At 43.9% G+C, this 21123-nt stretch overlaps 2 protein-coding genes across 7 annotated transcripts in view; one reads left to right on the top strand and one right to left on the bottom strand.

The window, feature by feature from the left end:
- LOC142503520 (biotin-dependent 3-methylcrotonyl-coenzyme A carboxylase beta1 subunit-like) overlaps positions 1-7405 on the top strand; it is a 66265-nt gene extending 58860 nt beyond the window's left edge. For 2 of the 5 annotated variants that reach the window (XM_075615850.1, XM_075615851.1), the window contains exon 14: positions 728-1777. The gene's annotated coding sequence lies outside the window, so the exon portion shown is untranslated. Of the gene's footprint in view, positions 1-727; positions 1778-3419; positions 3650-5798 lie in introns of those variants that run through there. The other 3 variants (XM_075615845.1, XM_075615847.1, XM_075615848.1) reach the window with 3 other exon arrangements.
- Positions 1428-20475, bottom strand: DEPDC1 (DEP domain containing 1). 2 transcript variants are annotated; one of them, XM_075615843.1, is made up of 12 exons: positions 20317-20475; positions 14720-14985; positions 10602-10758; positions 10343-10461; positions 8259-8389; positions 7480-7527; positions 6818-6955; positions 5364-6167; positions 4191-4363; positions 3464-3640; positions 2917-3090; positions 1428-2409 (listed from the first exon to the last, which is right to left on the bottom strand). In XM_075615843.1, the coding sequence occupies exons 1-12, from the start codon at positions 20362-20364 to the stop codon at positions 2269-2271; spliced, it is 2376 nt and encodes a 791-aa protein (XP_075471958.1). In that variant the 5' UTR covers positions 20365-20475; the 3' UTR covers positions 1428-2268. The 2 variants fall into 2 exon arrangements, with proteins under 2 accessions (XP_075471958.1, XP_075471959.1); XM_075615844.1 differs by lacking the exon at positions 5364-6167.
- Positions 20476-21123: the final 648 nt, after the last annotated feature.

Raw genomic sequence — 21123 nt, 5'->3', positions numbered from 1 at the left:
AACATCTCAGATCTCTGTTGACCATACACATGAATTAGACACGCATTAGGTTTCTGAAAACCATGTAGCTGTTTCATTTCAACATGTTTATAATACTTTTTAATATATCACAATCTACAACAAATCTGGACTTGCAGTTGCAAATACACACTATATGCTGGGTGTCGGAAGCAGGAATTCAAGTTCCCTTTGCTTCTCAGGTCATTCATTATACAAAGAGTTTTGTAACTGGATTAAGATGGCTTATGATTTAGTTATGCGATTTCTTATTTCGAGCCAAGACCTTTGTCCTAGATAGAACATTCACGAATTAGATTAAGCCAGACATTGTAAATAAACATTTGCATATAAGTAAAAGGTCAAGTCCTGAACACTTAAAGCCTTAGCTATTTCCAAATATGGATCACAAACCAATCATCAGCTACTGAATATATTTCAATTCAAATTAAAGTTATGTTGATCAAAGTGCTTAAAATGCGGTGGTACAGTACATCTGATTATTTCCTTTACCAATGATCGTGTCAAGATTAGATTAAGGAATACAATGAGGAAAAACCACACAAATTACTATATACCTGTAGATGCGAAGCACAAACTCCAAAGCAGTTGGATGCTGTGGAGACAATTACAAATTGTAAAAGTTCTTTAAAATTATACTTACATTTTTTTTGTGTGGGTCAGTTATCTATTTTAACAGGTTCTGATCATGGGTTTCCTTTGTTCCTAGGAGGGACTATTCCCTGGGAGCTATGAAGAAAGACTAATAAAAGAATGGGAGGGAGAGACCGGGACTACTAAAAGGAAGTAGGACTAGCAGAAACGGTGATAAAATTAAGATCAGTTTCCCAGCAGCCGCCAAACTCACTGCAATGTCTACACCTAATCAGTGGAGAATCATTCCGGAAATACACAACTGCATTCCTACTTGCCCAATCTCTCCCCAACGAGATCAGGACTGTACTGCTACATGACAACAGCGAGATACGGTAATCTTCTCTGACCTGAACTATTTTACAGAAGACCATGGAAATAAGAAGACTTGTTGAGAAACAGGGATGTATCGTTTATTTCACTCCTGGTGGCCTTTGTTCATTTAAATTTGAGAGATAACAGGTTACATAGAAATGATAAAACGAGGGAGAATTGAGAATTAGTTCCCTGATCATAGAATGATACAATACAAATCACTCAAGTTTAAGTGTTTCACACAGAACAAAAATGGATGCATTTTATGTAGCACTTTCGGTTTAATAAAGTAATGGCTTTAGAATAGTATGGGCTTGTTCGAAATAAAATGACTAAAGCTGGTAAAGGGAATGTCTGATGAGCCCATAACTTCTTGGCGGTGCTCATAAGTGTGTGTGTGAGATATATATCATTAAATAAAAATAGGGAAGTACAAACAGTAAAATATACGTGGACAAGTATAAATACAACAGCAACAATATTTATTTACAATTTGAGTGCAAAATATAGCAGAGAGTGTAAGTAAACATTCCATTGTAAAAATACATATTTTACAAAATACAGACGACATGTTAACATAAAATGTCAGTTCTCACACTTCCGGCACTTGGGAGGTTTAGAAAAAATGGTGCAAACAGGCCCAGCATTTACATGGGAGCACAGAGGCAGGGCTTTCAATCAAGCAAATAGGACATCTGCAAACAGAATTATGCAGCAGTTCTGCTTGTACGAGTCAGATTAACAATGCAGCACATTGAAAAAATTGCTAATACAACTTTGTAAATCTGACCATTAATCTTTGGTAACATGTTTAATACTTCATTTCAGATGTATTTTATGTAAAAATAAAAAAGGAATGAACAAGATGTCAGTTTAATGATTATTTTGTAAACAATTAAATATTAACATTTGCTTCCCTAACTGGTTGATGCTAATGGGACCTGTAGAAAGGTCCCTGTGTCAGCCATGAGGTCAACAACAGGACAAATATATGGATTCCAGAATGCCGTGTCAATTCTAGAGCAAAACAAACTGGAAAAATCAATCATTCAGGGCCAAAACTTCATAAACGGTGCTAAGCTTTAACACACCTTATGGACCATTCACGTCCATGGCACCGAAGGTGGCTTAGTGCTTAGAAATGCAGAGTATTCATAGCTCTAAATCTCAACAGTATTAAAAACGTACCGCGTATGGGATACCAGGATACAGAACATTAAACTCTTAGGGGAGCAAATCTCAGAAGGCACAATGCACATTTTCCTGCCACACTAAGGTTCTCTCTATGTGAACAGTCTAAAGCTAATATCTCAAGCTTCGAAACTTTGGCTTTCTTAAAACCAACATTGGTTGTTTGATTGTAGGTTTGTCTCCAAAAAGTTTTGCTTCGCTTTCGGTGGTCGGGAAACGGCTTTGGTATATTTCAGGATATTCTTTCTGAAACTGTAGAGATGCACAATTAGGTTAAAAAATTGCCTTGTTTCTGCCTTTTATATGTCACGGTTCAGTGTACTTCCATTTCTGCTTGTAGACTAGAAGAAACATGTTGTCCCAGTAGGTTTATTACATACTGTAGTCCAAAAACAATTGTTACAATTTTTGCTCAAAACAAGATCCTTTTCTTTAGGAATGTTTCAAGAAATCAATTATTTATGAATTTATATCATATCACTACATTACTCGTTTTGGGGGGGTCCCCAAAAACAAGAGAGACATGGCAACACCTGCGTAACCATCAGGGCAAGTATCTCAGGAACTAGTGGCTCCCCAGAGCGGAAATAAAACAAGTTGCGTGTGTACCACAATTTAGAAATGGAACAGCTAGTTCTAGATGTCACATGAAAGATTGGGTAACAATGTTCACACACAGAATGTAGGGATTTAGGGTGCGGGTGCTCCTACGGCCACATTTATACCCATCAGGTAGAAACAAAAACGCCCAAGTCTTACCTGCTTTAGCTTTTTTTTTCTGTCTTTAACTCCCAGGTTCTTGTCTTTCACGATGCTTTCTAAAAGATCCACAATTGCAGCTTGTGAGGTAGCAAATCTTTGCTCTTCAAACTCTTGTTTACTTATCTGCTTACAGAAGTAATAAGCAGACACGCCGTCAATCACCTGTTTAACCTGTCAACCAGGAAATACAAAACGAAAGTCAGTGACTACACAGCTGAAATAGTGGCGTTTTAATAAATCCACTGGTACCAAGCCAGTGATATTCATTTAATACAAACTACAGTACTCATTTGTTTTAAATGTACTAGAGAGGGGGAGCTTTTGTTGCTACTACAACACGAATGAATGTTACTACTAAAGTGCTTTTTCTTTACTTATCAAAACTTAATCAGTGCATCAAAATAATCCTTCCAGTAACAAAGTTTCCATCCTTCCAGTAACAAAGTTTCCATAAGTAAAATGGACATTAGACTGGTTCATATTTGAATTTTTCCCCCCAGGCTCAACATTTTAAAGATGTTTCCTAATAAAAGATGAAGCATACATGAACGCTTTGAAGATATTGTATATGATCCTGGACAGCGGTCTGCAAATAACAGGGTACTTGAAGAATATCTTGGTGATGATCCATAAGGAAGGACACCAGTCTTGTAGCCAGCAACTCATCCAAATCCACTTCTTCAGCACAGCACAACACGCATCGGGAAAACGTCTGAATCATCTGAAACGTGTCAGTACACATTCAATACTGGGTCTTCTGCTTACCAATACATTTAAAATAATTACTGTATAGATATATATTTTTTAAATCTTCATATTAAAGTCAATCTAACGAAACCCAACCATTTGATAGTGGGATGTGTAATACCGCAAAGGTACTCTATTGCTACAAACAGTTTTTAAATGTATTTTTTTAACTGGAAATTCTCATTGCTAAACAGCTTTGGACAATTTTTAATGTCTTTATCTGATTTTGTTGGGTAATCAGACTGTCAGTTCTCAATTTTATATGCAAATTGTGTATTTTTTTAAATACCATTTTTTGTATAGTAATTATGAGGCCATAATTAGTCCAAACAGATAAACGGAAGTAGTAGTGGTTATGCTTGAATCCCGCAGACACGTGAAATATATATTGCAACAAGATGAAAATAGATAAGACTTACGTCTCCTTAAAAGGTGCGCACCCTAAAGGTATCACACGGATAAGTGGTTTATATTTTTGCCCCCTTGACCTGCTACATAGGGCTGCCACTTTAAAAACAACTTACCAATGATCGGGTTCCCATGGCATCGTGAAGCCGTGGCATATCCACGTTCTCACTCATGCGGGAGATCATGCGCATCAACAGCTGAAGCCTTCTTCGATTTGGCGGTGGAAGCAGCAAGCAGCAGAGTTGCAAGGCTTCTATCGCAACCCTGTGTAAATGAGGCTGCAACAAACCTAGATGGGTATAGAGCACATTAAAAAGCATGATGACGTTTGCACTAGATCATTACATTGGATTCTATTGTATGCATCGTTTGTGGACGATTGCAAGGATTCATTGCATTAGGGATAACATTCCAGAGACCAGTGTGTAATTACACAACCATAGGCGTTTCTTTCCACACATACACAATCAGAATGTATTGGACAGAATTAATATTTTTAAAGGACATTGTTAAATACTCCTGCTTTTGAAAGGGACTTGCAAGTAACCTGTGCTTTAGGATGGGAAAGTAGTAACCCTGTTAAGAGTGCGAGTGTATATAGATATATATATCGTATCTCTATATCACGCCAACCGCAAATACAGCACTGTATAAAGATGGCCCTTTAATACAGGGCAGCAACTCCAGCGAGATGTACAGTATAGCCATATATTCTAGTCTCAAAAGATGCACTCTTACTTGTGCAAATTTATAGGAGTATACAATTTATTTTTATAGGTCTTAAAAAACACAGATTGTTCCGATAAGAACTAGGTGTTTTTAGGAATACATGTATCGTTCGGATAGCAGTTAAAGATGCTTCCTCCAAGTCATTGTGCAAAAGCAGGATTACGGCTCTTATGTTAAAGCAATGTTATTAATATGAAATGTAGTTACTCTGCACCCCCAAGTACAGCAATGTTTCAAAGGATGAACATTATTTATAAAAATTACCTGAAAGTAACATTAACTTCATTTGTCCAAATCAATCAAGGTAAATGTTGCTTAGGATTGGTAAAGAAATAAAATGAATAGCCCTATACACCGTTGTACCAAAAAATAAATAAAAATAAGTTTTGCTTACAATCGAAATGTAAAAGTGCTTAAACGGAGGTCGACCTAAGAAAGTTTTAGAATTTGTGTAACAGACTGCAGCAAAACATGCAAGAATAAAATAGCGACTAGTGATTGAAGCTGTGAGAAGCAAACAGACATGCCAAAAAACATGCAATGAAGAGCATTAACCTTACTTTGCGTGCCAGGGCAGTTTTGGGAAGAAGTTGGCAGTAAAGAGGTTGAAGGAACAGAGCAATCTGAAAGTTCCATTGCACTCTGACACAATCGTTTTGTTACTGTGATGTCCAATTCTGCAGCCTCACTTTGCCCGAGAGAAATCACACATTTTTGCACTCTACAGTAAGCAGTTTGGCTTGGTTTTATAGTGATCTCAGCAACTGGTGCATTTATACTATAACAAGTCCCAAGGCAATCTCCTATGCTTTGGGATCTAGAAATCTTGTAATCATTATGCAAATCTTCCTTTTCAACTGTGCTACTGGAAGCGTTACTGCCAGAGTGCATGCATTTCTCTTCAGTAGCACAGCGTGTAGGAAATGGAGAATAGGATTGTGGAATGTCACCATCATTTAACGCTGAATAAACTGCATTGGTTATTCCTTCCACAGAGCAACTCCGCACCCCGAATTTGCGTGAGGCTTCAACTTCACCCCTGGAAACAGAAAGATTTTGGCAACTGCCTCCTATGAGGTCATTGGCACTGGCACTTCTACAGCGAGAATTATATTGCTGTGTTTTCTTTGCACATCCCTTCTGAAGGATATGGTCTTTTTTGGGGAGATCAGAGAATACACTTTTTTCATCCTCCTCTTCACTGAGGTCTTTCCGTACCAAGCTTAGAAGAAGACATTCTGTTGACTTGAAAGAATTAACATCACTTAAGTGTACTGTTTTTGATGGCTGTGGACCAGATATCTCCCTCTGAAGTTTACGCTTCCCGTTATGCCTGTGAGGAATCGTTAGGTAGCCACATACAACTATCAGGGAATGAAATAGAAATTAAAAATTGGAAGAAATAAGTAAAAGAAAAAAAGCATAAACATGGTTAGCAGCACTTAAAAGCATTAGTGTGTTACAGCAGTGTCTAAGAGGTTGCAAGCAGCCAAACATCAATATTCATAATATAAACCAAATCTTTCAAAACTTTTAGGGAGACGCCAACATCTCAATATGACAGAATATAAAACCTAAAACCGGGGGCAACCATAAATTAAATATTGTCCAGAGAATTTGAAAGCACTTGTATGGTTGATAAGTGTGCTGAAAACCGTTTACCCAATTAAATAAAAAAAAGCCCCCCCCCCCCCCAAACAAAAAAATAAAATGTATACACCATGTTTGTGATGTATATTCATGTTTAGTACTAAATATGGGAATGATGGACCTCATACCGCAGGAGGTAGAAATATTATCTAGAACACAAAAAAGTTTGTCTGGATATAGAGATAGATATAATAAACCTACACAAACTCTTAGGATATATAGAGACAGATAGACCTTCTTTAAGGTTTTATGGGAACACAAATTAACATGAGCATTGAAAGCGTAAAATGTATGCAACAACATTTTCTAATACACCACTTAAATATATTTAACAAAAAAAAACCCATTGTGAATAAATACACACCTAAAATATTAACAAAAAGCTCATAATACTCAAAAGTAAGTAAAGGCTCAGTGAGACTTAGAAAATAGTCAGCAACAGTCCTGAACACATCACGTTCAAACCCAGCATACGTTTGCTGGCTCATATTATTTCTTGGCCCTAGAAAAAAAAATTGAGAAAGAAAACCTGACTTGAGTACATTTATTTCGTCCTTGAAATATTACTGTAGGCTGAGCATACAGGTATAAAGATTATAGTCAAGGCGTTTGGATAAGGATCGAGCAAAACATTATTCAAATTACATGCTAAATAGTATTTTACTTGAGTCATAAGAAACATGTTATAGTTCTAAGAGATGTTTGTGCATAGCGACACAGATGTACATTGTATTTAAAAAATATTCCACACCACAAATCTTTGCTATATTCAAAAATCAATGGTCAGATAAAGAGTTTGTCCCATTAAGGCACAAACATCTGACTTGGGAGAAACTTATTTGAAAAACAGCTTCCCGTGCCTCAGGTCCCAGGAATTAGACACAAGAAACCTGATTAGGCCTTTGTTGTGTTGTTAAAGTACAAACAATGTAATTAAACATTATTATGGGTGGCGTGGTGCTCTGTTTATTGATCTTCTACCCCCTCTCTCCCCAAACAAAGAATAAAACACTTTGCATGACTCACAGTTTGCGAGACATTTCATAGCTGATAAAACCCAATGAGGAAGGTCATCTGGGGAGGAAAAAATAAATAGATTAAAAAACAAAAACCCACAAAAACAAAACCACTTAGTAAGATTTGAAAGTCATTCAATATCATCTACATGACTTTAGGGACATATATAAAGGGCATGTACTAGTGTTGGGCCAGGTCCTGAATTTTGCCGTTTACTGGGTACCATAAACTTACCTGCAGAGTGGAGGAGGACTGCGGCGACATCGTGAGAGCAGCAGCAGACATCCTGGTGGCGGTGACAGCAGCCAAAGTGCATGTTCAGCTGGCGGGAGCAGCAGGAACAGAGCAAACAGTTGTTGCTAGTGGGAGCCAGGGGAACCATGTGACCTGAGCAGGAGCGTTCCTATTGGACAGCTGGGGAGGAGCCAACTGTCCAATAGGAACGCTCCTGCTCCGGTCACATGGTTCCACGGCTCCCACCAGCATCAGCAGTGTGCTCTGTTCCTGACGGCTGAACACAGACTTCGGCTGCTGCCACCGCCACCAGCTGCTGCCTTGGTCTTCCTCACCTTCCGTCGCCGGCTGCAGGTAAGTTTTTGAAGTATTTTCAGCTGCCCTGAAATTACCCGGTGCCGGTCCATGCTCCCTGCTGCAGGGTCAGAGTATTTTCCGGGTACTTGAAAGAGCGTCAGGTAGGTACTCGGTAAGCAATGACTTATGAAAAATATCCAAAATGCATTAGGACACAATGGAACAGATATGTAGTAATAAATAAATGAGAATCTGACCTGTTTTGTCTTGCAGAATAACAACTCCATGTTTACTTGTGTGTGTCATGTTATACATGATATGACGAGGTTTTATTTGAGCTGGATTTAATACATCTTCCAGGGATGGCAATGCTAAGATTTTCTGAAGACTGGAAAAACAATGGAAAACGTGGAGTCAGGGCAATCAAAAATAGCTCCATCTGTAATTCCTTCAGCACCACTTTTTTTGAGGGTTGGGAGGGGTCTTTTCACGATCGCGAGTGCCGATCGCAGACTACACTTTAGGGCAGAACCCTCCCAGTCCAAACGCTCAAAAAAGACTGGTCACGTGATACATCAGTGCTGGAGGATCTGTGGCCATGGTGGTGGCAGGATCCTGTGGCACTGCAGGAGTTTAGAAAACCTCCAAGTAAGGAGGGGGAAGGAGAGAGAGAGGGGAAAAAAAAAAAAAAACGCTACAAAGTGGAACGGCCAATTTTTGGCATCTGCGCATACCAGCAACTTCCCCTTCTGCGCATACGCAACCTCCGTTCTGCGCGACCACCGTTCTGCGCATGCACGACCTCTGTACCCCCTGTTCTGCGCAGACATGGCGGCCCCTTTCCCGGTACTGCTGTATGAGCGGAACGCCGTAAAGCGGGGCCCTACTGTACATGCATTACAGACAAACACCTCCGCTGTTCTCTATAATGCAGTGGTTTCCAACCTTTTTTTGGGTTAAGGAACCCCAAGTGAAATTGTGAGGGTCCCCCAACCATCTCTAATAGAAACTCTGATAATATGCATGGTAAATTCTTCAGTATTTGATACAATTTTCAAATGACCAGAATTTCAGGGAACACTTTAGGGATGCCCAGGGAACCCAAGGGTTCCTAAGAACCCTGGTTGAAAAACACCGCTCTAGTGCATTGTCGTGGGATAGGTTATGGATTCTGCATCACTGCCATTGAATCCTATAGAAACCGACATCCTTGGTTACAACAGGATGTGTTGCGCTAGCATCTGGGATCAATAAAGCTAGCTATATCTGTATACACAGACGAGAGAGATTCTATATTGCATATATACAGCTCATGAGTCTTTCAATTCTATATTTGTCTCAGACTCAACTATGCATAGTGTATAATACAGCAAACAAAAGCACTAGGAACACTACATACAAATGAGTAGGAAGTTAGTTTGCATGAATCCATGCCTGGGAGTTTAATAACCAGGTTAAGTTAGGTTAGGGGGACCCGTTGAAGACATACACTTTTGGGTTCTCCATCTTTGCCCTTTTTTACCCACCATAACCGACTTGTGTTTTATTTACAACCATCTATACCTCAAAATCATCCCATTTACTTAATTTCCTGTGCCCAGCAGATATCAAATGTACATATCTTTGTTAAGTGCAACCCCCCCCCCCCACAAGGACACATTTATGTTTACACGCTGCCCCCTGGTGGATATAAGACATTATCCTGTTCTGCATACCAGTATCAAGTGTATTGATGGACATACTCGATGGCCAATGGCCGAGAGCAGAAGGAATAAGCACATTGGAGCCGAGACGTCATGGCAACGGGAGTGCCAAGAGAGCCAGGGAGGAGTGAGCCGAGTGGGAGACCCATGAGAGAGGAGAGGGACTGCGCTAGCTTTTGTTCAAAGTTGGGAGATCGCTCCTACGACATCAGTATTCTTGCGAAATGCTCTGGGCACAACACCAATTGTAACGTTAACAGGCCTGCAACCATGTCAACTGCATGAGCTCCAACGCTGTGCAGGCACCTACAGGGGCCCTTTTAGTTGGCACTTCGGGACTGAACAAGTGACTGTGGTATATTTGCGCAGCGAGGTTTATTGTTATACGGTATGTATATTGCTTTAAGTGTTGTCTGGGGTCTCCTGTCATTGAAGGCCATTGCATGCAATTCCTTCGTTCCCTACCTATAAAAGTACTATTATTGTGTCCCGCTGCGTTGTATAAATCCAGCCTGGTGCTTCGCAGGCTGAATATTCTCAGGTACAAGGAAGGTGGACTCGGGGTGGAGGGAGGAGGGAGCCCTCACCATAATATACATATACAGGGAAATAAAGAAGGGTTACAGATGGAATCTTACTGTATCAAAGTAATGTTTCCCCAGATTTCTTCTACATCTCCTTTGCTTAGCACTTTAGCATGCTCTGTATATTGTCCTTTATCCTCATTCATTTGCTCAATCATCTCGTTTTCTTGCTCCTACAAAAAAACAAAGATCGGTTTGATTATAGAGTATTCAAATTTGGGGTACGCCAGAGTTGGATATTGTCAGGCAGAAAGCACAATAAATCCAACTCCTTTGGTTCCTTTCCAACAGTATGAAAAGATCGTGATATTACCTTGGAGTCCAGCAAGTCATGCTTCTTTGGTGTTCTCTTGGAGAAATGTGGCATCTTGAAGATACCGTCTCGCTCTTTGAAGACATTTTCCAAACTGCTTCTTTTCCACAATGGATGACGACTCGGGACAGTTTTTATTGGGGAGGTAGAAGGAAACCTAGGTGAAAAAATAAATAAATAAAACAATTTTGCATGCATAATATGTACATAGCAAAGTGCAGTAAGAATGTATGCTTTAGAGAGCTTTTTAACTTGTTTATTAATGACCTTGAGAGCAAAGTCTCCATCTTTGCTGATGATACTAAATTGTGTAAGGTAGTAGAATCAGAGCAGGATGTAATTTGTCTCCAGAAGGACTTGGAGAGGCTGGAAACTTGGGCAGGTAAATGGCAGATGAGGTTTAATACAGATAAATGTAAGGTTATTCATTTGGGAAGTAGGAACAGGTGACGTACAAATTAAATTTGTGATAAATTAGGAGAGTCCTTGATGGAGAAGGATTTAGGAGTGCTTGTAGACAGCAGGCTTAGAAATAGTCCCCAAAGTCATGCAGTAGCTGCAAAGGCAAACAAGATCGTATATTGCATTAAATGGGCAATGGATGGAAGGGAAGTAAACATAATTATGCCCCTTTACAAAGCATTAGTAGGACCACACATTGTACTCCATATTCAATGTTGGGCACCACTCCTTGGAAAATACATTATGGACCTAGAGAGAGTGCAGAGAAGAGCCACTAAATTAAGGGGATTGACAATCTGACTTATAAGGAGAGGCTAGCTAAATTAGATTTATATATGTAGCCATGCTGTAAAATGGCTGCAGTCATCTCTCCTGCTGACAGTAAGGCCTGGTAAGTTATGGGCATGCCAGCAGTAATTATGGAGGTTTGCCCTCACACCCTGGTGAGGTGCCCTATGTATGGATGGGAGTGGTCACAGGCTCTGACTCCACGGTTAGTGATGTCAGAGTTGTGTCAGCCCCCAGAGGATACATAAGGCACAGCACTGATCAAAAGTTAGGGTTGTGGGAGTTGGAAGTGGAGAGTAAGAGTGCGTTGCTGAGTTATGGAGTTAAGAAGCTGTTAAAAGGACAGTGTTGGAACTGTGACCAGGGACCTGGTCACAGGGAGATATCCCTGCGGGGATAGGGAATCCCTACATTAGGAGGACTATACCTTTCAAAGGGAAGTACGGTGAACAATGGAGGGCTAAATTCACCCATTGTGGAGAGCAGTTGGCCCAACGTTCAAATAAAGATGTTCCTGTTAAAAGCTACCCTCGTGTGTAAGTGTGGAGTGATTACGCAGGGGGCTGCACCACAGAGGAGTTCCTCACCAGGACCATCCACAAGCTCACGCTGGGATCCTGATGAGGTGGAGGCGCTGCACTGGATCTAGGTAGGACTCAAGCACACTACCTCAGCTGCCTGTCTGGGTTGGCAATCCCCAACACATCATGCGGGAGACCCAGGAGTCCTGTTGCCAACAGGTGCACCACCAGACATCACACTGTAATGGGGACTGGTTAGACCACAGGGGCCAATATAAGATTGGGGGGGTCAGGCCAGTTCAGAAAACCCGTTACATATACATTAGAAAAAAAAGGCGTCTATGAGGGGATATGATAATTATATGCAAATATATTCGGGGACAGTACAAGGAGCTTTCAAAAGAATTATTCATCCCATGGACAATACAAAGGACTCGGGGGCATCCTTTAAGGTTGGAGGAAAGGAGATTTCATCAGCAACAAAGGAAAGGGTTCTTTACAGTAAGGGCAGTTAAAATGTGGAATGCATTACCCATGGAGACTGATGGTCAGATACAATAGATTTGTTCAAAAAAAGGTTAGACATCTTTTTTAGAAAGGAAAGTTATACAGGGATATACCAAATAAGTAAATATGGGAAGGATGTTGATCCAGCGAGTAATCTGATTGCCAATTCTTGATGTCAGGAGGAATTTATTTTTCCCTTACGAGATGTAATTGGATGATATAGCTGAACCCAGTTATAACGTGGTACTCAGGGTCCACGGACCGCGTTATAACTGGAATCGCGGAAGGAAAAAAAAAAAAAAGGGGAAGAAGACTTACCCGGAGGTGCAGGGGATCCGACACCACGGGTCAGCCATGGGGGTGGTATGCTGTGCAAACTCCTCCTGTATCCTTGGCTGCTAACCCCTTCTCTGCCCGAAGGGCCAGCAGTGCATTACAGTTATGCGGTGCAAACGCCTCTCCTGTAAAAATGGCTGCTAACCCCTTCTCTGCCCAAGGGGCCAGCAGTGCATTTGCTTCAGCAATATAAGTGAGGTCAGCAGCTGCTGGATAACTTAACTCTTACACTGCCCTGATTATTGGGCAGTGTCAATTGCTACCTTGTTATTCTAAAGACCTTTCCTATCAGGTGTAGGTGGATGAACGGTATACTTAAAGCACTTTTCCCCACACTTCCAACTACAGTACCACCAGCTTTTCTACTTGGTGAGGGTCTGCAAAGACAGCAGTCTGTAAGGTTTCCCCATGGTCCTAAAACACGACTGCTTCAGCCTAAAGCTGTATTCCCACTTATGTATTTCTCTCTCTGCTATTAAAGTTTGTGTCATGCTATGGAACAATGTGTTACCTAACAGGGTATGTTGTAGTCATGCTCTGTGTCTGTGTGAGTGGAGCTTGTATGTTATGAAAAAATAAAAAACCCACAACTTTGAAAACGGGAGCCACACCCAGACCGGGTTATAAGCTGATCCGCGTTGTAGCGGATCGTGCTATAATGGGGTTGAGCTGTACGTTACTGGGGTTTTTGGTTTGCCTTCCTCTGGATCAATATACTGTAAGTATGGATACAGGACAACGTATCTGTCGCCTAAATTTAGCATAGGTTGAATGCATGTCTTTTTTCAACTTCATCTACTATGTAACTATGTATGCTACGTTAACACGTGAAGTACAATTCAAAGTGCAATTTTTGCTTCAAGTTATTAGTCGCTGAACGTTATTAGTTTGTACGCTAACAACTTTCTGCTTTACTCTGCCAACTATGTTGGCGCCCCTGTTATGCAGCTAGAGCATATATACGCCACGAATAGTGGTTTCTGGTGACGAACTTAATTCTTGGCATCAGACCTCCATGTTATTTTTACACCCTGTATATGGTTTATCTGTACTTGATGTTTGGTTAACCACATGGACATGCTTCAAAGAAGCTGCAGACCTTGCAATGGTCAACATAAATAAAATGACAAAACAGATCCTTTACAAAGTTTTGATAACAGCCCCCACGCCTCAACAATATAATTAAATCCACAGATTTGTTTAATACACTTGTAAAGATGTACAGAATCGTTTTAAAGCTGCAGTTCATGCAATATCCTACATGTATTTTTTTTTTTAAATAAATCAGTTCTGTACTATGAGAATATACTTGTAGCAATTAAAAAAAATTAAAGACACTTTCAATGTATTCTAATGTAACGCATTCTTGTTCCTATAGCAACTATTTACAAAGTCATATCACCTTCCCAAACAGCATCATCTTTTTTTTTAGCCCTGCCCTCTCTAGCAGTGAGCCAATTGAATCTAGTGCCTGCCTGGTCACATGATCTTCCTCACAGAACCTTGTCAGTGCAGCAGAATAGGAACCAAGATGCATTTAGTGACCCCGAGCCGAATCTTCAGCCATCCATTACAGGAGAACGGATCGATCGGCAACTTAGCTAATCACTTGTCAGTGTGTAGATTGTATTGATGCACATATTGAATGAAAAAATAAAATAAAAAAAAATATATTTTTTAAAACGACAGCTTGAACTGTAGCTTTGAAGTGGGAATGTCAGGCAATTAGTTATAGCCTAAACTAAACTCATGTGACCATTGATCCTTAAAACACTTTTTTGAGAGGGGGGGGGAGGCGAGACAAAAAAAGGGTGCTAAAACAGTCATATACGGATTAGCATCTGTGTAATCTAGTTTTCTGAAAGTGTATTTTCCCGGTACAAATACGTGCCCAGTATCATTCTGGGACAAGTTTTAGGCCAAGCATATTTACTGCGCTACTATTTACATTTAAAGAGCGTCCAGTTTAAAATCTAATATACTGGTCAAGTCTTTCAACAATACCTGTAGAGATTACTATTGTCATCCAGATCCTCAGACCCCCATTTTCCTTTTAGATCTTCTATCACATGGTTCTTCAAGAACTTTCTCAATAACTGGATTGTCTGCTGCCTTGTAACTTCAGAACCAAAATTAGTATTACTCTTAAGCAGCTGATGGAGCCAATCTATTGCTTCTGATGCGGTGAAGCAATTTCTACACGATTTGAAGTGTTGTCGGTGTTTTCTTACTGGCATCCCTGCCCGAAAGTACTTTGTTACTTCATTCCACTGGAAGACAGAAAAGGCAAAAGAACATTATCCAATAGATCTTAACTTGTTAGCACAAGTACAGAATCAAAGAAGCAGATGTTCAATTGACAGTTGAAATACGCAATCTCATAGCATCAGACAGAGCTGACAGATAATCAAACTGAAGTGAAAAACTAATTTCAGTAGATCCACAATACAATGGCGATTGCAGATTTAAAAAAAATAATAATAATTCATGTTAGTTAAACTTGTGTGTGAAGGAACATAAAAACAGATCAATGCAACATACTCTGGATGCATTGAAGTGTAAAGGAAATTACATACAAAGAGGAGATTAAATTGAGCTATTATAGTAAATTAAAAGAAACATAAAACGAGTTTAAAATTGTGACAAATTGACAATAAAACAGCAGTGTGCTTTTCGTACATGATGATTCCCCACAGGTATAGAAAAGCTTGAAAATGAAGACATGGATTAGCATACCAAAAGGGCTGCAATATTGTGTCTTCTTTAAGAGCAAATTACAGGCATCCTTCGAAATACGTATCAAAGGTACAGAGAGAGTGACAAGGTCACGGCAGTCCCCTTTTCACATTGCACTCAAGGTAGGGAAAATAATGTACATAAAGATATAGTATCCACCAAAGGAACAAAAATGGGATTTTGTCTCCTTGGGGCTGAATCTTTTTTCCAGTTATATAATGGAAGTCAATGGGAAAAGAGGGTTTGGTATATGGACAACTTTTGAGGACCATACAGTATATCTTGGGATTTCTGTACATGCTAAAAGTGGATTTTAAAAGACAGACCTAACAGTGCCAAAGCAATGACATGCACTGGTCATTTTTACATAGTGGACAGTCATTTTATTTGTGCCAGCTGCCACACTATGATCCTTCTTCAATATACTGTTAAGCAGTCATTCCCATGCTGGGGAAGAGATCAGCTCCAGTCACATCCAGAAAGTGGAAAACAGCATATTGAATAGTGGCCAGGTAGGAAAGACCCTTTCCAGTCTAGCATTCCTACTACTGTATTAAGAAACATTAGTCCTGTAACTCAATCAAACCTAACAGCTTGTCAAACAGCAAGTCACTCAGTAGAGCAGCTTCATGGCAGGGTTGGTGTTACGTTGGATTGTATCCGCATTTCATTGCCATGCCCTTAAGAAGCAGCAGCTTCAATTATTAGCGGGAGCAAGTGTCCTGAATACGCCAACGAGATGAAGCTCGAGGTGAGAACTGTAAAATCGATGTATTCGAGGGCCGGTGATATCCAATCAATAACTGCTGATTAATATAAAAACCTTTTCATGGTTCAGTAGAAAAAAAGTTTAACAGCATAGACAATGTGCTTCTGTGTCTGTTTAGATTTCCTAATACAGTTGCATACTGCAAACAGTCTCAGTTTATGGTCTGGCGATAAGACCACGAAAGTCCTAAAAATTCAATTCAGGCAACTTTCTCCTAAATGGCAGATACATGGACAATGAGGATTTGACTGTTGCAGGTGCAATGCCAATTTTGTATTTTTAATAAACTGATGATCAGGGCTAATTAAATATGGAAGTCTGCAAGAATAATGTAAGGGGCATGAAACATCACTAACATGTACTGATTGCCACAGTGAAGTCTCCTGTCTGCAGCAATTCTAGGCTTCCATAGAGGCTGCTGCCGGGAAGATCACACAACCCAGCAGCTAAGGTGTTCGTTTTAACTACACCACTCATATGTTTGTCTCAATTCCTCACAGGCAACAATTACTAGATCGCAATCTCTTCACCATAGAACTCACTGTAATGGTTTACCTAGCATAAAAATTAAAAAAAAAAAAGGGAAGTGAAGGAGTTTTGTTTATCAGCAGGTTGTAAGCACTGGGTTTCACTTCTGTCACATGACATTTAACCAGCTGAAAAAAGGTGCTTGTGTATGTGAGATCAGACCAGAAAGATTGTTTAGCTCTCTCTTCAGTTACCAAAGTCTCAGTAATAATTCCTAAAAAAAAAAAAAAAAAAAAAAAAGAAACCTGTGTGTGCTGTGCATGCGCATAGTAAGTGAAACTTCTTTGAATTTTGTCACAGAAATTGTATTTGTGTTTGTGATGTTTTAATTAAAAATCAAAATACAATTTAGTTGACAAAACGCAAATAAATTTGACTTAGAACGTGCATGCTCGGCACCCCCCCCCCCTGTATTTGCTATTTGCACTAAGCGTGAATTCCTTGTGTGTGTGTGTGCGTGCGACTCTGTGTGCGTGCGTGTGTGACAGTGCGTGTGTGTGTGACGTATGCGCACCCCCCTGCACATCACATCACCCCCTGCACCTCCCCTCAGATCACGGCAGCAGGACTGCGCGCGCTCGCAAGCAGCGGGCACCGGAAGTGCCCGTGCAGTCTTGGGAGCGGGCTGGGGGGGAGGAGGGGGAGAGCGGGCTCGGGGGAAAGCCGTCCTCCTCATTCACCCGGCAGCACAGGGAGGTCTCCGAGCCGTGGGGTCCGTGACCGTCGCCATGACTACCGCTCATTCCCCCGTGTGGGGGGAATGGCTGGAATGGTGGCCGTTAGGAGCGGCGTCGGCGGCTATCGCCGCACAGCATATGTCATCGGCCGTGTGGGGGGAGCGGCGGCGAAGTGACAGCAGACGTGTGGGGGGAGCCGTGACGTCACTTCCGTTTCACATTTGGTCTCCATCTCTCCAGTTTTGCCCCATCAGAAGTAGGTGCCACTAAAGAACTTTCACTTCAATAGTGATGCATACAAGTTATGGCGAGAAAAGGTGAAAAAACAAACAAGAAAATACCCACCATACAGCAGCGATCAAACGTTTAATTTTTTTAGCACAATCCCATGTTACAGACAGGTCCCATAAAACTGACTTAGACAGCGACGGTGACATCACGCTGCGGTTGCTGGAAAAATCAAATTGAGATGACATCCAGCGATCGCGACCAAGCACTGCATTTGTTTTGATGCGATGTCGCTGTGGCAGGCACTATAAGCGCAGCTATAGTGCCGGCGAGGCAAAACAAATGTATTGCCGCCGTCGCGTGCGCTTATAGTAAGCGCGATGCGGCAGCGCGAAATTTGGAAGCCAGTCAAATTTGATTTCAGAGGCGGACAGCCTCTGAACCAATCAATGGCCAGGACGCTTGCGACGTTCCTGCAAAGCGAAATACAACTTTCGCGGGTGGCAACGGCATCCGTCGCGGGCACTATAAGGCCGGGCTTATAGTGCCGGCGACGTCGCCCGAAAGCAAACACATTGCTGCCGCCGCCGCGTGCGCTTATAGTAAGCGCGATGGCGACAATGCGAAAACTGGTAGCCGGCAAAATTAGATTTTTCAAGGGCGGTCGCCTCATGTGACGGCCCTTGTACCAATCAAATGCCCGGAAAGCTGCGCCGCCGCGCGAAATATAACTTTCGCCGGGGCGACGGGTGACGATAACAATATGTCCAAAGAGATTATTGCAGATCTGGAAATTAAATAAACAAATGGAAATATTTTCATTCATGTTCTTTTCCTCTTGACCACTCTGCCCCCCCCCCCGAGACGCAAGCCACCTCTGCTACCCCCAGAAACATATGCCGACTGTCACTGCGAGACACACTATGCGTGCCCCCTCCGCCACGCCCAGACACGCTATGCGTGCCCCCTCCGCCACGCCCAGACACGCTATGCGTGCCCCCTCCGCCACGCCCAGACACGCTATGCGTGCCCCCTCCGCCACCCCCAGACACGCTATGCGTGCCCCCTCCGCCACCCCCAGACACGCTATGCGTGCCCCCTCCGCCACCCCCAGACACGCTATGCGTGCCCCCTCCGCCACGCCCAGACACGCTATGCGTGCCCCCTCCGCCACCCCCAGACACGCTATGCGTGCCCCTCTCCCACCCGCAGACACTATGCGTGCCCCCTCTCCCACCCGCAGACACTATGCGTGCCCCCTCTCCCACCCCCAGACACTATGCGTGCCCCCTCTCCCACCCCCAGGACACTATGCGTGCCCCCTCTCCCACCCCCAGACACTATGCGTGCCCCCTCTCCCACCCCCAGACACTATGCGTGCCCCCTCTCCCACCCCCAGACACTATGCGTGCCCCCTCTCCCACCCCCAGACACTATGCGTGCCCCCTCTCCCACCCCCAGACACTATGCGTGCCCCCTCTACCACCCGCAGACACTATGCGTGTCCCCTCTCCCACCCGCAGACACTATGCGTGCCCCCTCTCCCACCCGCAGACACTATGCGTGCCCCCTCTCCCACCCGCAGACACTATGCGTGCCCCCTCTCCCACCCGCAGACACTATGCGTGCCTCCTCTCCCACCCGCAGACACTATGCGTGCCCCCTCTCCCACCCCGACACGCTATGCGTGCCCCCTCTACCACCCGCAGACACTATGCGTGTCCCCTCTCCCACCCGCAGACACTATGCGTGCCCCCTCTCCCACCCGCAGACACTATGCGTGCCCCCTCTCCCACCCGCAGACACTATGCGTGCCCCCTCTCCCACCCGCAGACACTATGCGTGCCCCCTCTCCCACCCGCAGACACTATGCGTGCCCCCTCTCCCACCCGCAGACACTATGCGTGTCCCCTCTCCCACCCGCAGACACTATGCGTGTCCCCTCTCCCACCCGCAGACACTATGCGTGTCCCCTCTCCCACCCGCAGACACTATGCGTGTCCCCTCTCCCACCCCCAGACACTATGCGTGCCCCCTCTCCCACCCCCAGACACTATGCGTGTCCCCTCTCCCACCCCCAGACACTATGCGTGTCCCCTCTCCCACCCCCAGACACTACGCGTGCCCCCTCTCCCACCCGCAGACACTACGCGTGGCCCCTCTCCCACCCGCAGACACTACGCGTGGCCCCTCTCCCACCCGCAGACACTACGCGTGGCCCCTCTCCCACCCGCAGACACTACGCGTGCCCCCTCTCCCACCCGCAGACACTACGCGTGCCCCCTCTCCCACCCCCAGACACTACGCGTGCCCCCTCTCCCACCCCCAGACACTACGCGTGTCCCCTCTCCCACCCGCAGACACTACACGTGCCCCCTCTCCCACCCGCAGACACTACACGTGCCCCCTCTCCCACCCCCAGACACTACGCGTGCCCCCTCTCCCACCCGCAGACACTACGCGTGCCCCCTCTCCCACCCCCAGACACTATGCGTGCCCTCTCCCACCCCCAGACACTATGCGTGCCCCCTCTCCCACCCCCAGACACTATGCGTGCCCCCTCTCCCACCCCCAGACACTATGCGTGCCCCTCTCCCACAACGGAAGAGGTTATTATTCGCATGTAACACACACGGTGCGGATTTCCACCCCCGGGAACTCACCAGCTTGGTGGCCCTGTACGGCCCGGGAGTGACAATGCGGCTCTCCATCCCGGGCGCTGTGTGTGGGGGCGCCGGCCCTTTACCCCGTCACACCCGTGCGCCTCCGGGCTGCGCGAGCCCCTCACACTGAGAGCCCCAACGGCAAGTAACAGCGTTTGAAAAGCGAGCTCCGACCTGTGATTGGCGGAATGGGGCTGTCACGTGACACGCCCCACCAACCAGCGTGCTCCGCCGAGACGTAGCTGTTCAAAGAGGTAGCAGAGCTGCCAGGTACTTGAGCGCTCTGGTCAGGGCAGGGGGCAGGTCTGGCAGTGGTGGGCAGGGGGAGAGGTCTGGCAGTGGTGTGCAGGGGGGCAGGACTGGCAGTGGTGGGCAGGGGGGCAGGACTGGCAGTGGTGGGCAGGGGGGCAGGACTGGCAGTGGTGGGCAGGGGGGCAGGACTGGCAGTGGTGTGCAGGGGGGCAGGACTGGCAGTGGTGGGCAGGGGGCAGGTCTGGCAGTGGTGTGCAGGGTGCAGGTCTGGCAGTGGTGTGCAGGGGGGCAGGACTGGCAGTGGTGGGCAGGGGGCAGGTCTGGCAGTGGTGTGCAGGGTGGCACCTTCAGCTAATATAAATACACATTAAACACGTGACACCTTTGTTATTTCTAATGCAGCTTTGTTTTATGCCACCTATTTTGTTTTTTTACCTAAAGACATTTATTGGTTCTCTTTTTTTTAATTTTTTTTACTTTAGGGTTTTATTTCTTGTCACCCTCCTATTTATTTTCTAATTGAATAGATTATTGTCACGCACGTGACCAAGTGCC

This window comes from Ascaphus truei, chromosome 10 (genome assembly GCF_040206685.1).
Source record: "Ascaphus truei isolate aAscTru1 chromosome 10, aAscTru1.hap1, whole genome shotgun sequence".
NCBI lineage: Eukaryota > Metazoa > Chordata > Amphibia > Anura > Ascaphidae > Ascaphus > Ascaphus truei.
Note: the sequence above shows the minus strand (reverse complement) of the source record. Positions and strands in the feature narration are given on the sequence as shown.